Here is a 17425-nt window from a genome sequence, read left to right on the forward strand (position 1 = left end):
GATGCTTTTATTTAAAACAGAAGCATAAGCAATTCATCACAGTGCCAACAATATTCGTAGTATACAATGCCACCTTGTGAAGCAACAACATGCCGCTGCTTGATATTTTTATTAAAATGTGCTTTATTTAATTCTACAGCTCTATCTGTAGTTTTACGTTTCACTTTTATCAGTGTTGCTATTGTGAAGTAAAACTACTAAAAATCATTTTTGGTCATTGAAAATAAAATAAAATAAAATAAATATATTATATAAAAACCTAGACTTAAAAAAATTTAAAATTAGAAATGTTGCCTTGGCGAGTAAAATTACTAAAGCTAAAACATAAATAAAATTTAATTAGAGCCATATATAAATTTTAAGCATATAACAAAACTGCTAAAACTTAAACTACAATTAAAATTTTTTTTTTAAAAATTAGAAAAAGTGAAAATCTAAAATTTAAAATATTAATGAATAGAGTAAAAGTATATAAATAATTAATACTAACACAACACTGACTATTAGGAATGCTTAAGTACTTAAGCATTTATATGAAAAGATGGGAAGCAGTGAACCAAAAATTGTCTCTAATTAAAATGACTAATTTAATCATATTATAAATTGTCTAAAATACTAGAAATTATACAAAAAATACTAAAAAATGGTCTCTAATTAAAATGACTAATATTATAATAATTAATCCAATTTTAAGAATTCCATGTAATTTTCTGTCCAGAAGAAATATATCTAAGGAGAAATACAAAAAAAAAAAAAACAGAACACTGAATGTGGGCAAACAGGATCTGGCTTTCTTCCTGTCTGTCTAATAGGAATCAGTTATTAGCTAGCAAAATTTGCTGCCCAATGCTCAGACCTCATGGTTGGAGAGCTGCGACTCAGCGTTCTCTGTCAGCAGCGCAGGGCCAGAAAACAGTGTGTTCTCCACATCATCCACCCAAGAGGACGTGGCTGTGACTGCTGAATAAAGCTGCTGCTCCATCAGGATGACCTCTCGCTCTGTGGTCTGCAGAATCAAACATTATATAATGTTTACCATGACACCAACGACACACACGTCAGCATGCTAAACTGTCAAATTAAGCAATAAACAACTCACGGCTGTGCATTTTAGTGATTCTACCATTGTTAAAGGATGTAAACATTCAATTGTGCTGTCACAACTGTTTTTATCAAAAAGCCGGAAGTGGTTTATAATAATGTGTCTACCTGAGAAGTCATTTCCTTTATTGTCTGACTGAATCCATTGTGCAGGGACATCAGGCTGGACTTGTCCTGGACGCGGGTCTCTCTCTTATAAACTGGGGCTGCGGTCTTCACACAAGCAGTTCTGGAGTAAAACTGTTTGAAAATATACAACTTTTACAAAACACTCCACCAACAGAGGCAGTATCTGATTATTACAACAGTTATGCAGCTCCAGTTATGCAAGAATATTCCCTGAAGGCAGCCAGGCAGCAAAAAGAATAGTGTTAAAGTTTAAAGGAAAATGATAGTTGAATACCCAAATATGGAAAGAAATGGGCACAAAGAGACTAATAGTAATATGCAACATACACAGATTAAAAGGGAGGAAAGGCTAATCTGGTTATTTACAGGAAATGCATGAACTATTGAATTAGATAAAAGCGTCTACCAAGTGCATTAATGTAAATGTAATATTCAGCATGCCGATTAAGATTTGAAAAACTTTTTGTTTTTTTTGTATGCTCATATTAATTCAGAGACTTCATGGAATATTTGAACTTTCAGAAATCCATTTGTCACACTTTATGAATTTTAAAGTTATCAGCAAAAACAATTTGAAAGATGATCAAATTGCTAAAATGTATGCATTTTAAGCTAAAAACTTGATGCTAAAAATAATTAATGTTACTTGTCATCTACCCTCTTACATTTCAGTTATGTGAACTAGTGATGAGAGAAACAAAGCTTTTTGAAACTTTGAATCAATTGAATCACTTGCTTCCAAAATGATTCATTGTTTCAACGCGCTTGAAAATGCTGTTCAAAATGGTGTAAATAATGCAACAAAAACTGAGCCTAAACATGCATAAAACACCTTTTCCAACCAACTGCAGACGTTTAGTTACAGTATAATCTCTAAAAATACAATTTAATATGCAATATCTGTATGAAATGTGTTCTTTTATTCATTTACAGGGCTTGTTTTGTTTGTTCTACGGTGATCTTGGTTAATCACGCAATAATATTCTATTATCTACTATTCTTCCTCGTTATTATACAAATGTGTCATTAAAAATGTAAACAAATTTATCAAACTGATCAGGTAAAAAACCATTGACACTGGTTGTCCCCTAATGATGAACCGTTAAAATGTTGAAACATTGCTAAAGACTTAAGACGTAACGAAGCCTCGTTTACTGAAATCACATAACTTTTGGCAGTTTGACACACTCTGAATCACTGGTTCATAACAAATGATTCTCAAAGGTTTTGAAGCTTCATGGACACTGTAATGAAGTCACCGTACCGGTTGTTTGCTGTCTTGCTCCAGCGTGTTCATGAGGAGCTGTAGTTTAGTGGCCATGTCTTTTTTCAGACTTTCCCATCTCTTTCTCCTCTGTTTCTTCACGGCCTGAATGTCTACCTCCTGCTCCACATCAGGCGAGAGGATCTCTGTCGCACTGCAGAACATTTGACAGACAGAACTGTGAAAAGAGAGTCAGAGATGTAAAAGTTTGAGGTAAAAATGATGTTCTAGTAAGATGTGAGAGAAACGATACCTGGCTCTGACGGGTGACGCCTGCTGGGTGAGTATTTCCTCTCCACGACTCGCTACAGATTTCAACAGCTTCTTCTGCTCTGCAAGCTGCTCTTCAAGCTCCTGAATTAACATACAATATTAGCATTCCTCATTTAGCAGATGCTTTCTTAGTGAATGCAACTCACAGCAGACTTATACAGGTTCAGTCCCACTGGACACAATGGTGATGGTTCTAGATCTGTTGTTTTGTCATTTAAAAGCCAAAAACCTTCTCCTTGTAAACTGTAATCTACCTTCTGTTTCTGGAGGGTGTCCTGGTGCTGTAGGCTGCGTGTGGAGCGGGCCTGGGCCAGCCAGTCCTGCATGTTTGGACTCTGGGAGAGACTGGAGTCTGATTCACTGGAGTCTGATGGTTCCTTAAGTGAATCCTGCAGGAGAGGGAAAGTGCAAACATGAGTACTAACAGTGGATTAATAGTCATGAATTTCCCGAAAACACATTACTAACTTAATCATGATCATAAAATCAAATGATCATCCAATCATGAATCAAATCATCAGTCATCATTCTGCAACATTCTTCTATATAATAGCAGGAAAAGAGAAAGCCGTGCAGGAGATTGTTGTATTAAGTGCTGCTGAATTATTCTGCACAGAGTGACAAGCAAAAAAGCTGTGATATATTATTATTACGCTAGTTCTTTGAGGGCCTTTCAACTCCTCCCAAATTAAAGTCGCCTGCAGGACATAAAAGACAAAGCGTTTAGAGACTCAAAGAATCTCACAAAAAAACATGTCTTGGTCATATTTTATTTTATTATAGAATATCTATTTTATTTTAAATCAAACCTATTTTATGTCATGTTTTATTTTTAATATTTTATTATAAAAATGTGATTAATATTATAAAAAATAATATATTACACACAATATAAATTATGTTTTGTTTTAATAAATGCCATTTTTGTAATAATCAGTTTGTTTGCATTGAAATATTTAATTACAAACTGTAAAAACTATAACTGTTTTTCTACAAAAATGTTTTATATTATATGTTTTTTATATATTTCCTATTTTTAAATTATGATTTTATTGAGTTTTTTTAATTGCTTTTATTTGTTTGTATTGCTTTCATGCTTAATTTCTATAAATATTTTATTCTCACCTGTGAACCATGTTAAGATGCTTTTTTTAAAAAAAATAGTCTACATAAATAAAGTTTATTATTATGTACCATGATAGTACTATGTTTTTTTTTTTCTTCTTGGAGCATCATCTAATGTAATTATACGATATATGGTATATGCATAAGTTAATTATTCAGTATCATACAAGTATAATAGTACTAACACACTATTACCACACCATGGTACCAACTCTGTAATTTTTAAGCAAATTGTATTTTTAAAGATCCAAATGAACCTCTAGGACATAGAGTCGAAAATGTCTAAGCTTCCAGCCTTGATTCAGAGTTCAAGTCCCACCTGAATGTTGATCTGCTTGTCCTGCAGCATCCTCTGCAGCTCTAGCAGGCTGCCTTTCAGCGTACGTAACTTCCTGGCCAGCTGCTCCGCGTCCTCTCTGTTCTCTGGCCGGCCCTCCAGCAGAAGATTCTCGCTGTGTCTGGAGAGCTCGGAGAGAGCCAGCACCTTCTCCTCGATCTCCAGCAGCATGTTCTGCAGGAGCAACAGAAGCGAGGCCAGCTCAAACATGGTTCTTCCGCTCTCATCCCAGGCCCTTAACGACACCTACAGTGCTGTACATTATCCATAATCCCTCACGTGCCATGCTCCCAGTAAGCATGCATTCTTTAGGATAACGGTAATGTATAAAAATACGTAAAATGATATCTAAAATTCAATTAAAAATGTCAAGACTGCACATAAGCTTGTAATAAAAAGTCAAGGTGTTTCACAGTGGGACATCTGCCAGTTTGTAACCTTCCCATGAAGGCAAAAGTAGCCCCACCCCTTTCCCCACTAATGCTGCAGCCACCCTCATGAATATGTAATGGAGGCGGAACATATTTCCAGTGAGCACCAATCCTCTCACAGGAATCCTCTAATACCCTTAAAGCCATTTTAACTGTGAACGGTGTTACACTGAGACATTTACATAATCTGATTACAGCTCGTGCCACAGACGCTTAAGAATCAATCCATCTGAACGCTCAGAGGCCTTGTAATACTGCTGTTTACGGATAAAAAAGTTTCCTGTTCCTGAGTCCAGTGCAATTAAGCAAAAACTCATTCATTTAGCAGGCATACATTTCAGGAGTTAACACAAAATAATACATTTTCTTTTCAACTTCAATCTGTAAATAATTCATAAAGTACACATTTAGTGATCTGCTGTAGGGGGCGCTCTAACCTGACAGTCTATGAGTTGCTCTTCCATGTCTGAGTCCTGAGAGCAAGAAGTGATGTTACCGCGAGTGCTCTGCAGCCATTGGTCCAGCTGGTCTGCCTGGTTCAGGTAACACTGCAAAGCCTGAGCCTGTTGCTGCTTTTCCCAACGTTCACTCTGTCGCTCCTACACACATCAGCATATATATACATATATACTGGGTATCTTTAAAGAACAGAAGCCTTTATCAGGCTATAAAATGTGTGAAAACATCAGCACACCATAACTTTATGAAGAAACTGAGATCAAAAAAGATTTCCAAAAATTAAAGAAAATTATTTTTTTCTTCTTTAAGAAATGAATGCTTTTATTCAGCAAGGACGTACAAAAATGTATCAAAAGTGACAGTGAAGACATTTATAATGTTTTTTGAAATATTTCTATTTCAAATAAATGCTGTTCCTTTGAACTTTCTATTCATCAAATAATCTTGAATATCAGCACAAATGTTTTCAACATTTTTTGAGCATCATATTAGTATATTAAAATGATTTCTGAAGGATCATGTGACACTGAAGACTGAAGTAATGATGCTGAAAATTTAGCTTTAGATCACAGGAATAAATTACATTTTACATTATTTTAAATTGTAATAGTTTTTTGTACTATATTTTTAATCAAATTAATGCAGCCTTGGTGAACATAAGAGGCTTATTTCAAAAACATAAATGTTGTAGGTAAAGGCATTTTTTTAATTATTATTTACAATATTATTTATTTTTTTAACAATACTAACTTTTTAAATGGGCAGTTACACCTGGTTTGCATTTCAAAACTACATTTAAAGTCGCAGCTTTCCAAAGCGGAAAATAAAGTTTTACTTAATTATTGCTCAGTATTTCGCAAACATGTTGTGAAAAAATAATGTATGAAGGGTGTTCTAAAAGTAAATCAGACTTATTATTTAATTATTATTCTAGGCATACCTCAAGAAGTTGGCGTTTTCCAGAAGCCTTCATGTGGATGGTGGCCATCCTGTTGGACAGCACAGTGAGTGTGGACTGCATGGCCAGCTGATCCACACAGTCTGAGTCCACAGCATCAGAGATCAGCTCTTCTGTGAAGCTGGACTGAAGCTCATCTATATCATTCTGCAATTTGACAATTTCCTCCACCTGATTCTGGAGGAATACGGCAGTGTGACGTTTTTGTTGTTGTGCATCAATATTCGTATAAATCTCTTACAGTCTACAGCTGAAGCTAGAGTTTAGTATTTCAATCTTCTCACCTGGTGTAGGACCATTTGTCTGTCAGGACTGAGATCGTGCATAGGAGGCTCGTTTAATCTGGTCTCGATGGACTCCATCTTAGTAGAGATGGTCTGTAGAGAGCCCTGATAGCGCTGCTGCTTCTCCAGAGCCTCGTAGAGCGTCTTCTGTTTTTCACTTATCTGTAAAACACAGAGATAAACTCAAAGACCGGATTTGAAATCCTGGTGCATCTGACTGTTGAACAGAAAAGTCATACATACCACATTTTTCAGGGTCTCCCACGAGCGCTGAAGATCATCTAAGCTCGCTACAGACTCCAGCGCGGGATTGTACAGCTCCTGGATGGGCGCTCTGGTGAGAGTGGGCCTTCCCATGGACATCTGTATTTAGGACAGTCCAAAAAGATGATGATAAATAAGAGAGAACAAATACATCATGTTAATGTACTATAAAGTCATTGTACTGCTGTCTGTCACAGACTTTACATATCCCGATTCAGGTTCAAATTAAGCGTATTATATGTTCAGAATGACAGACTACACCTACTAGGAGTGCAGCAGTGTTATTTTAGTATCATTGAGATACTCTTATTAATAATTTTTTGTAATTTATAGAAATGATATAGACATAAAATATGTCTATATAGGTTTTATTATTTTTCAAGTTTTGGTTTTATTTATTTTAGCACATTAGGTTAAATTAAATTGAAATAAGAAATGCTACCTTGGCAAAAAACTGTTAAAAACAGTTAATGTTTATTTTATTTTTAAGTAATAATTTTTAAAAATAGTTTTACTTAACTATAATAACCCTGGAATGCAGTATGAATATTGTGCACAGTATGTGAATTTTCTGCACATATGAAATAATTTCCCACTACATTTACCAAAAGGCACATTATACATCCAGAACACTGCCATTTACTAAAACTGAAATAGAAATAATTAAAACTCTATAGAAATATTTAAAATGATGCAATTTGATTCTGTTTTTGGATATCAGTATGTAATTAGCATGTATTATTTGAATGTGTTGGACAAAGATAAGACATTTTTTACACAACAAATGACGATTTAGTGCATTGCTGTTCAAGACATTATTGCATTACAATTTTCACAACCAGTATGCCGTATACAGTATAAACTACATATAAGAGAGTATGTTGGGTTTCCATTCCAAACCATTTGTTTTTTTTTTGAATAAAATTAAGGGGAAACTGGGAATTGCAAAAAGGCAGTACAGGTCTGCTAGAAATCAGATCAAGCAGCAAAGGTTTTTTTTTTTTTTTTTTTGTTAATACCTTGCTAATGGCTGCTTCTGTGTTAGTGATAGGAGAGGGAGATCGACAGAAAGCAGGAGAGCAGATCTCACTGCTGGTGCCCTCCTCGCCAGACTCCTCTGTCACAGGAGACAGGAGAGACTGACTGCGACCAGCCGACATCTGACAGCATTACAAGAGAGAGACAGTCACAGAGCAGAAGATATTAGTCAATCAGTTCACAGAGCTGTAAAGTTAATTGATTATAACATGCAAAGATCACAGAGAGAAAAGTAAAAAAGGCAACTCAGGTAAGAGGGTCAGTTTTTAATCAACACTGCAAGTTGTTTTCTTATTCTGCATCTGCAACTTAAATAGTTCTTTTGTTTTGATTTCATTAAAAATATCTAAATATTTATTTACATTTTTTTAATATTCAAAACAAATTTTGGATCAACCTGAAAACCTTTTTCAAGGGTAAAAATCCCAATATCTTATGTCATTTGCTTGTCAAGAAAATGTATCTTGATTTAAGGATGATTATCTATTTTTAATACAAGACAAAAGGCACACAGTTACTTTCATAGTTTCCTTTTCCTACAATTACACTGTCATGCCCGCGTTCAGGGTAATGATACGTACGGAGACTTGTGATTGGGTCTTTCTTTTAATAGCATCACCGTCCAGTTCCTCCAGACTCTCGGTTAAACCCTCTGCATCACTCACTGACAGGAGCGTGGTGGCGTGTTTAGCTTTCACCGTCAGCATCTTACACTTGGAGTTCAGGGATGCAATTTGCTCCTGGTAGCCCTTGATTTTCTGGGCCAGTTCCTGTTTAGATAAAAATAAACAGAATACAGAAGATGCTATTTAGTTGCTCTTTAGGTTAATGCAAGAAACAGGAAAGATCAGTCTGGCTAAACACAAACAGTAGATGTTAAAACACAAAAACATGATTAGCAGACGGTGTGGCATCTCTAAATATCCATCTCACTTTTTTACCTGAATGATGAACCTCATTTTTACCTGAATCTAAAACTCTTAAAATATTTCATTTGTTTTAATTATTTTTATTAATATTTTTAAAATATAAAAATAAACGAAAATAACTGAAATAAAGCTGAACTAAAATAACATAAATATAAAATATAATATCAATAAATAAAAAGCTATATAGAAATATGAAAAAATAAATAAAAAATGACAAAAGCGTATAACAAAATTATTTTAAAATTTAAATGAAAAATATTAATAAATACTATAATGGTAAATAAATAATACAAAAATAAGATTGCACCTCATGATGGTTAATTTGTGCCTGCAGCTCTTGGATGTTGCTGGTGTTCACAGGTTGGTCCTGAATGACCCGGTGAGCATCTTCAATCATGGCCTGCAGGTTTCTGACTTCCTGTTCATACTGTTCATACTGCACCACTGCCTCCTAAACAGACATCACACAAATACATACATTTTTTATATTTAATATCATTACGGGGATGTCCTACTGGACTTACATTGTTCTTAAATTAGGAATTACTACGCCCCTTAACCAACCTCTTTCAGACACCTTTGACATATTCAAATACAAACTGAGACATTATATAGTTTCTTTGCAAAGGTGTTTTATCATGCAAACCCAACAAAAATGTTCATTATCATTATTTACTTTAAAAATAAGCCTCTAAATCTCTAATTTATAATCCTTTCTGACAGATCATAAAACAAACACAGCATTTGTGCCTAATAAGCTATAAGCACTCAACACATGATCACAGAAGTGTTTGGTGGTGGAATCAAGATCAGCTGGTAAGCAGGTGTTTTTATTCCCATCTGGTACCACAACTGCTCTCCCTACCTGCAGGATGTTGCATTGCTGGATGGCGGTATGCTGGAGTTGACTGGCCTCTTGCTGCAGATTCAGAGCAGTGCGGCAGATGGACAGACTGGTCACCACTTCCTCAGGGACTCTTAGAGCGCTCTGACACTCCTGTACGGCCTCCACCTGCTGCTTGAAGCTCTCCATGTCTGCCAGCAAACGCTGAAAAAAAGATCCATTTTTTAAAACGGTGTTCTATTATAAGAACAAAACTGCTTCCCTTCCAAACTAAAATATGCATGTAGCAAAAACAGGTTGATGGAAAGCACTTAATAATTAATCAGAAGAACCTTTCTGTTACCAGTTCAGATGTTTAACCAGTTACACTACAGCCAAAGACTTATTTACTCAGAAGAGTATACTTCAAATTATGTTTACCTTATGCATACTTGAAAGGAAAAAAAGTTGAAAATGAAACTTGCTCTGGCCATCCAAAAATGTAGCATTACATCACTTGCTCCAGCAATGGATCCTCTTTGGATCTCCAGAATGAGAGTCTAAACAGAGTCTAAAACATCACAACAATCCACACGACTCCAGTCCATCAATTCATGTCTGACTGCAGAAGATCCTTTGATGAGCAAGTGATGTAATGCTAAATTTTCCCAAACCTGTTTCCAATGAAGAAGTAAACTCATCTTCATCTTGGATGACCTGAGAGTGGGTACACTTTTGGGTGAACTATTCCTTAAAGTTTCCTAGTTTCTAACATCTAACATGTAGTCAAGTATGTTACGCTTGGAATTATGGGAATTATATATAACTTGCAGCTTTTATTTTTAGTGGGTGTCTTAAAGAGGAAAATAAATACTTCTTGAGGATCAAGACAGATAAATGTACCTGTCTTTGAGTCAGTTGTTCTTTCAGACTCAGTCGGGCCAGTTCAGGAGATGTGAGAGTGGCCTGAACCTGCTCCAGCGACACATGCAGGTCCTTCACTTCACTCTCAAACCTCTCCATATCCTGAAACAAAATACAAACGCAGTCACGCTGAGCTAGAGAAAAAGCCTTCAGTGTAGTTACCAGTTTGTTAGTTAGTTGATTATTTTTACTGCCATGTCAGCATCTAAGGCTATCTTCATTGGCAAAAATGAAGTTAGAATAGTGTAGTTAACAGAATAATACATAAAAAAAAAAATGTAAACCTTTGCTGCGTCTTGTAGACTCTGCAGTCGTGATCTAATGCTCTGCTCCAGCTCCTCAGTGTGGCGGCTCAGTTCTGACACCTGCTGTCCCATGGCCTCCACCTGCAGCGTCTCAGACAGTATCTCCACCTTCTCGTGCATGGCCTCCAGGTCACCATGGAGCTCACGCGACTCACGCAGAACAGACTACAAGGTCAAAAACACAGACAGGTTATTTCACAAAAATGACTGCAGTTAGACTCTATGCTATATATGTCTTCTGAGTATTGTGATTCACCTGATACATCCTGATCTGCTCTTGCAGGTGTGAGGAGGAGTTCCAGATGATGTTGGCCTTCATCAGGCTCCTGGCTCTGTCTGTCCACTTCACTGTGAACTCAAACATCTCGTTGTACTCATCTAGATGTGCATCAGCCTTGAGAAAAAAGATACGCCACATCACATGCAATACATGAAAAGCTCTAATTAAAAGGTCAAAATGAGCAAATAGCTTGTAGGAAATAGGCTGAGATTGTATCTTTTTTTCTATTAGCTGAATGTTTATTTTCTCTATTTAAACATACTGTAATATATCTTCCTACCTTCTTTAGCCATATTGTCTTATATTCAGCCAGTCGAAGAGTGTGATGATGGATCTCTCGTAATTTGACAATTGCATCAGCCAGCTGTCTGGCTATCAGAGGGTTACGGCGACCGAAGTCCTGCACAGCAGCTTCTAGCTCAGCAAGATTTCGTCCACAGCCATCAAGTTCATCACAGAGACGCTAGGAATACAGTCAAAGTACTTTAAGTTCATTCAAAAGATGGAAATTTGTCTATAAAAAATGTAAACATTATCAATTTTAATATTATTGAGATGCAACACATACTCTGGCCTCATCTTTGGCCTGATCAATATCAGTGGCCTTTTCCTTTAGAGAGGTAGAGACAGCCTTCAATTTTTCGGACACGTCATGAATTCTGGAGTTGAACTCCTCTTTGATAACTCTGGTCTTCTGAATGTCTCTCTCCTTGGCTTGAACCTAAAGATATGATTCATTATTTATGTTATCTTGCATAAGGCTTTAGTAAAAATGCTAATGTTGTTGGAAATATATGTCTCCTACAAATTAATGAGAAACTGCCTATTAATCCACAATGAAAAAAATGAAAACGGTAATTATGTACCTGGTCTTCAATGGATCCCAGTGCCAGGGACACTTCAGCCAGTTGCATTGAGATCTCAGATGGTAAAATAGTGTACAGGTCCAGGTATTTACTTTGCTGCTGTTCTGCGAGCTTGTCCACATTCTGACGATGAGTGATCAGCTCTCCATGCATCACCTTCACAATGATACAATATAATTAAATACAACACAATTTATACAACCATTCTATTTATGTGATGCTATTATAGTATGTACACTGTGCACAATATGAAAATCTTCTATATGCATGCAATACCAGGACGACACACTATATTTGCTAAATGTGTAGTACACAAGAAATACTGCACTAGACAGAAATACTGCATGCCATGTGCTCAACATTTCAACTCACCTAACTGACATGCAATACAATGACAACAGTGTAGCATACTAAATTTTTCCAAAAAATATTGTTGCTTGCAGAATTCACATATTCTTTTCACCTCCAGTTCTTGTGTCAGAATGTCCAGATCAGACGTGGGGTTCAGCAGAAGCTCCCTGGAGTCCTGGATCCAGCTCTTGACAAGACTCAGCCCTCTCTCCACACCTTCCCTGTCCGACAGTTCCTGCTGAACCCGAGTCTTTCCTGTCCTCGCCTTCTGCAGAAGACTACAAGAAAACACAGCATAAACAGCCATTAGCATTCAATCCATATTTGGCATGCGGAATCAGTCTGGTTAGGCCAATATGGCAAGCAAAACTACACTGACATTAAACTGGTTAGTATTCAGTCTTTACTATCTGCACCAGCTGCAAATACATTGTATCAGTATGATCACAGATACATAGTAACCAGTGTTCCTTTAAAGTCAGTAAAAACAGCGTACTATTTTCTATGACAAGTACTAAACAGCATTCTTTGTACTGTACCTTATAGTATTTTGGTGGATTTCATTATTTTTGGTTTGTATTGGATTGGAGAAAGATTACGTACCTTTCTAGCTGATCTTGCACAGCTTTGATCTCCTTCAGACTTGGCAATCGCTCATGATCAGCTGTTGGCACAGACACCTCCACACCGTGTAGCAGGCTGAGAGCGTACTGTCGTAAGAGGGTTAGAGAAGAAAGCTCCCTCTCCAGGTCCTGACCAACAAGCTCGTACTGGTCCAGATGTGACTGCAGTGTGGCTTTGGATGCTTTCTCAGCAGTGCAATCAGGAACACGGCCCTTCAGTTCTTCTGTTACAGCTCTAACCTTCATCATCTGAACAACATAATGTCTTGTTTAAAATACTATATCATTCTTTGTAACGTTATCCACTTGTACTAATAAATTTGATATATAATCAATATACCATTTAAATGTTACAGAATTATAACATTTCCTTAATTTGAGTAGAGGCAGAACATCATAAAATCAAACTAGAAGTCATGGTATATCAGGCCCCAAGTGTCTAAAGTGAAGCTACACCTTTTCCCTGAAAGTTCTCCATTCGTGGGCCGTATCCTCCAGCACCCTTTCTTGGCCTCGTGCTACACTGCGCAACCTGGTCCAGCGCTGCCACACCGTGGTCATGGATCGACTTATGGTGGCTTTACTGGCGTCACTTCCAACCAGCTCTAACTGGGAGGCTTGCTCTTCCAGACCAGTCAGCTTTTCTTGGAAACTATTTACGATGGATACCAACGACTGAAGGCCAAAGATGAAGACATTTTGATTGGTTTATCATCATGTAGACAGTTGAATATGTTTATCTACTCAAGAAAGAGAGTCAATTCTGCATACTTGGATTACCTTATGACTACGGAGTTTCTCTTCAGCTTCCTGGCTTGTTGCAGCCTTGGCTGTGGAAAACTCTGTTAGCTTCTTCTCTGCCTCATTCATCAGTTCAATGACTGTCTGTCTGGCCTCCTGATATGAATTCCACTGGGTAACACAGCTGAAAAAGGTCACATTATTACTGTGAATATAATTCAGATCTACATCCAACTACAACATTGGTCTTTATTAGCATAAAACTTGGGTAAATTTACCCTTAATAGATCTAAGAGCTCAAATGTTCTGGAAAATTGTGTTCTGTACTAAACTGTACCTGTTTAAGATGTCTTGTTGGCACTGAAGCTGGTCTCTGACCTCCACACCTCTCTGCTGTGCAGACTCCACACTAAGTCGAAGCTGCTCCTTGGCTGTAGGGTTGACCAGGTTTTCAAGTTGAGGTGACAATGAATCCAGTTCCTCAAGAACACCCAGGAACTCCCGTTCAGTGGCCATGATGTCTTCCTGTTGCCTCAGACACTCCTCGTAGTTCTCCACGTCCACCCCAAGACTGGCCTGCTGCAAGAAGCCCACAGCATCCTCCAGCCACTCACAAGCTGTTTGCATTCTGGAGTGATACTTCTGGCACAAGGCAAGAGCTTGCTCTAGCGTTATCTACAGGGGAAACAATTGGATTTGTTAGTGAGTGAGCTAAGGGGAACCATTGATTAACTAAGGAAGTATTGCTGGCTTGGGTAGTTAAGCAGCTTGTTAGGCTCAATGGCATCCCATGTTGGGGCATTATGTTGAACCTTTATGCTGGATATTGTGCTTTAACTAGTAGTCTTGGTTCTATTGATAGTTTGGATAAGAACTTGCCTGTTTGGAGCTGAGGGCACGTTGAACGTCTGCCTCCAGCTTGGCCATTTCTTGTAGACTTGAGTCCACATGAGGGGGGACGAGCTCATTGGCACTGGTGTACTTCTGCTTCTCTCTGGTGCTTAAAGCCGCCACTATCCTAAGCCTCGACTGAACTTCCTCTTGCATAATCTGCTGCTTTCGGATTTCCTCCTGGACCTTCTCAATCTTGACATCTACCACCACCTCAGAGCCAAGTTCATCTTTGATTTGCTGGAGCCAAGTTAAGGTCCGATTGACTTCAGTCTCAAAGTCTTTACTCTGCACAAACCTGTTCTCACACTCCACAATTAGTTCCCCAACAGCTGACTGTAAGGACTGAAGCTCTTCTTGCCAAGAGGTTACTCGCTGCTTTGAAGCCTCGTGTGCGGCAGAATCCATGTGGGGTGCCAGGTTATCCATCTGCTCCATGAGTCGAGTGAGGTGAGAGCTGGCACCTTGAAGACTAGCGGCCAGGGCATGATAGTTTTTCAATCTCTCCTCAGCAGACTGCGTCTCTGCATTGACTTTCACCAATTGCTCTTTGGTGGCCTTCAGCTCTGAATCAACCTGCATAGCCATGGCTTGATGGTCCTCGAAAGATTCCAGAGTGTCGTCAAGATGTTCTACCCTCTGCTCAATCAATCTTTTGAGACCGTTGTAAAGGCTAACCAGTTGGGTCATTTCTTCAGGTCTCCAAGGTTGACCGGTGCTACGAAATCCTTCTTTCTTCTGGTTTAGCTCACTGACGGCTTGTCCAAGATTGGTCAGCTCCTCCAGGAGGGCTTTATAATCAGCCTGAAGACTGACGACCTCCTCAGTCTTAATGCCGACAGACTGCGTCCCCAAGTTGTGGAATTGTTCCTCAAGTTCTTTAAGCGCTTTGTGGGTCACATCAATAAAGGAAGCATATTCCTGTCTGGCAAGAATGGCTTGTTGTATTTTCTCTTGTTTCTCCTTGGCTAGTCCCAAAATATTATTGTACTGTTGTGGAAGAGCAATCAATTTCTCATCCAAGTAGCAATGGTCCACTTCATTCAGAGTGGGAAGTATTTCTTGACCTGTTCTTTGCACAGTTAGCAGGAGGTTCTCATATTCCATGGCTTGATCCAATATTTGTTGGTATTTTGTAAGCTGCGAACTTAATTCTGTATCTCCATTCATGAGGTTTATCTCTGGGAAGGTCACAATATCGGCTTGCTTCAACCACTGGCATATCTTTTCGAGATCTGCCTTGAAGTACTTCCTGGTCACCAACACTTTTTCCAGCTCCTGTAGCCTCTGGCTACACTTCTGTAGGGAAACTTCAAAGATATTCTGCAGCTCTTGGAGTTTGTTGAGCATTTCTGATTTCTCTTCTTCGGCAGCGTCTTTCATCAGATCCCTGCCTTGGGACCACAGGGAGGTCAGCTCACTCTGGTAGGCTCTCAAGCTGCTCTGAATGTTCCTGCAAGTCCTCACCTGCTTAGATAAGTCATCAGGAAGAAGGGCTATGTACTCCTCTGCTTGTGCTTTCTTTTCATTTTGCTGGACCCAGATGATAGCTTGATTCACAGCCAAAAGGAACTGAGTTCTCTCTGTAAAAGCTTTGCTCAGGTGTTTCCTTCGTTGAGCCACTTTGACGCTTAAGGACTCTACCTCTGCTTGAGTTTCTGAGATGAGCTGCTGCAGTCTTTGCCTTTCGTTAAGCCCCAGATGTGCTAAAACCCTATCTGCATCACTCATAGCCTGAGCCAACAGAAGCTGCTTGGCTTCCAGCTCACTGCATATGCTTAGATGGTCAAAAAGGAAACTCTGAGCTAGTTCAGGTGGAGGACTCATCTTCATGGCTTCGGATAGGGCAGGCCGTTGCTCCTCAGCCCATTCGCGAGCTTCCCTCAAACGGGCCTCAACTTGGCCCATGTCTTCAAGGGTTACAATGGAGTCTTGGATCTTCCTCTCAATGAGACTCTCTAGATGGGCCCAACGCTGCTCAAAGTGGCCAATCTGCTCCTTCACCAGCTCTTTATCATCCAGATTTAAATGGTACATTACTTTTTGCTTCTGCTCTTTGAGGTCCTCAAGTGTGCTTTTCTTTTCTTTAAGAATAACCGAGAGCTTCCGAAGAGCCTCCAAATGATCAGATGAACTCTCAGCATCAGTTCTACAAGATCATAAAATAATAATGTAAATCCCAGAAGTCTCAAATTACACTTCCGGTGTAGCACTAATTAAAAGTGACATAAATACATTTACACTAAATCCTGAATAACAGTTTTACCTGGCCAGGTTGTCCCATTCCTTGGACAACTGTTCAAAGAGGGCTTCCATGGCACTGATGCAGTCATGATACTCTTTAGTCCTCTGCAGATCTTCCTCTCTCTGAGCCTGCAGATTGTTGGCCTGATGGCACAGCTCCAGCCATGCATGGCTCAGTCGTCCAATCTCTGTATGCTCAGGAGACTCCTGCCCTTCTGTCAGCTTACTCACAAGCTCTGTCATCTTAGTCAGAGTGCTTTGTCTGCTTTGAAGCTGCTGGCCAAATTCCTACAGGCAACATGAGCACAGAGAATAAGCCAAGTGTATAAAAAGAGACAACATGAGAAATAAAAAAAACACTCTTTTATGTTATAAATAAATCACCCTGGTCCTATTGTGAACAATTCATTGGCGCACATTATTCTAATAATAAAAATGTCTGTTTTCATAATCTATCATGAAAATGTAATAATGTAATAACTATCTCCACAATGGAAACATTTTGTTTTCCCCCCTTCCTGCTGATGTAATCAATGCCAGGGCATGTGAAAAATAATATAAACCAATAAAATCACAGCCTAATTCAATAAAAAAATCTAAATCAAGTCCAACCCTACATTATTTCCAACTGAATCAAATTATAGAAGTTGTATGATAATACAATACAGAAATGTAATGTAAATGTCATTCTAAGTTGTTTTTAAATAACGAAAAAAAAGAAAAAGGATATATATATGTATAAATATATATTTTATATTTAAGATTTTTTATTTGAAAATTAGATA

General features: G+C 38.2%; 1 protein-coding gene and 1 pseudogene across 1 annotated transcript in view; both read right to left on the bottom strand.

The window, feature by feature from the left end:
* LOC131523534 (NACHT, LRR and PYD domains-containing protein 3-like) overlaps positions 1 to 17425 on the bottom strand; it is a 454982-nt pseudogene that overhangs the window by 162282 nt on the left and 275275 nt on the right.
* The window catches only part of syne1b (spectrin repeat containing, nuclear envelope 1b), a 97317-nt gene that overhangs the window by 30077 nt on the left and 49815 nt on the right, over positions 1 to 17425 (bottom strand). The window contains 27 exon segments of the mRNA XM_058749891.1: positions 857 to 1006; positions 1210 to 1341; positions 2495 to 2648; positions 2748 to 2848; positions 3022 to 3156; positions 4212 to 4403; positions 5098 to 5259; positions 6060 to 6254; positions 6362 to 6523; positions 6605 to 6724; positions 7645 to 7785; positions 8245 to 8433; positions 8900 to 9043; positions 9458 to 9640; positions 10319 to 10441; positions 10624 to 10809; positions 10901 to 11038; positions 11205 to 11387; positions 11493 to 11645; positions 11791 to 11946; positions 12254 to 12419; positions 12745 to 13013; positions 13221 to 13439; positions 13545 to 13689; positions 13843 to 14180; positions 14385 to 16545; positions 16663 to 16928. Coding sequence (XP_058605874.1) covers positions 857 to 1006; positions 1210 to 1341; positions 2495 to 2648; positions 2748 to 2848; positions 3022 to 3156; positions 4212 to 4403; positions 5098 to 5259; positions 6060 to 6254; positions 6362 to 6523; positions 6605 to 6724; positions 7645 to 7785; positions 8245 to 8433; positions 8900 to 9043; positions 9458 to 9640; positions 10319 to 10441; positions 10624 to 10809; positions 10901 to 11038; positions 11205 to 11387; positions 11493 to 11645; positions 11791 to 11946; positions 12254 to 12419; positions 12745 to 13013; positions 13221 to 13439; positions 13545 to 13689; positions 13843 to 14180; positions 14385 to 16545; positions 16663 to 16928 — 6663 coding nt within the window.

This window comes from Onychostoma macrolepis, chromosome 17 (genome assembly GCF_012432095.1).
Source record: "Onychostoma macrolepis isolate SWU-2019 chromosome 17, ASM1243209v1, whole genome shotgun sequence".
Classification (NCBI taxonomy): Eukaryota; Metazoa; Chordata; class Actinopteri; order Cypriniformes; family Cyprinidae; genus Onychostoma; species Onychostoma macrolepis.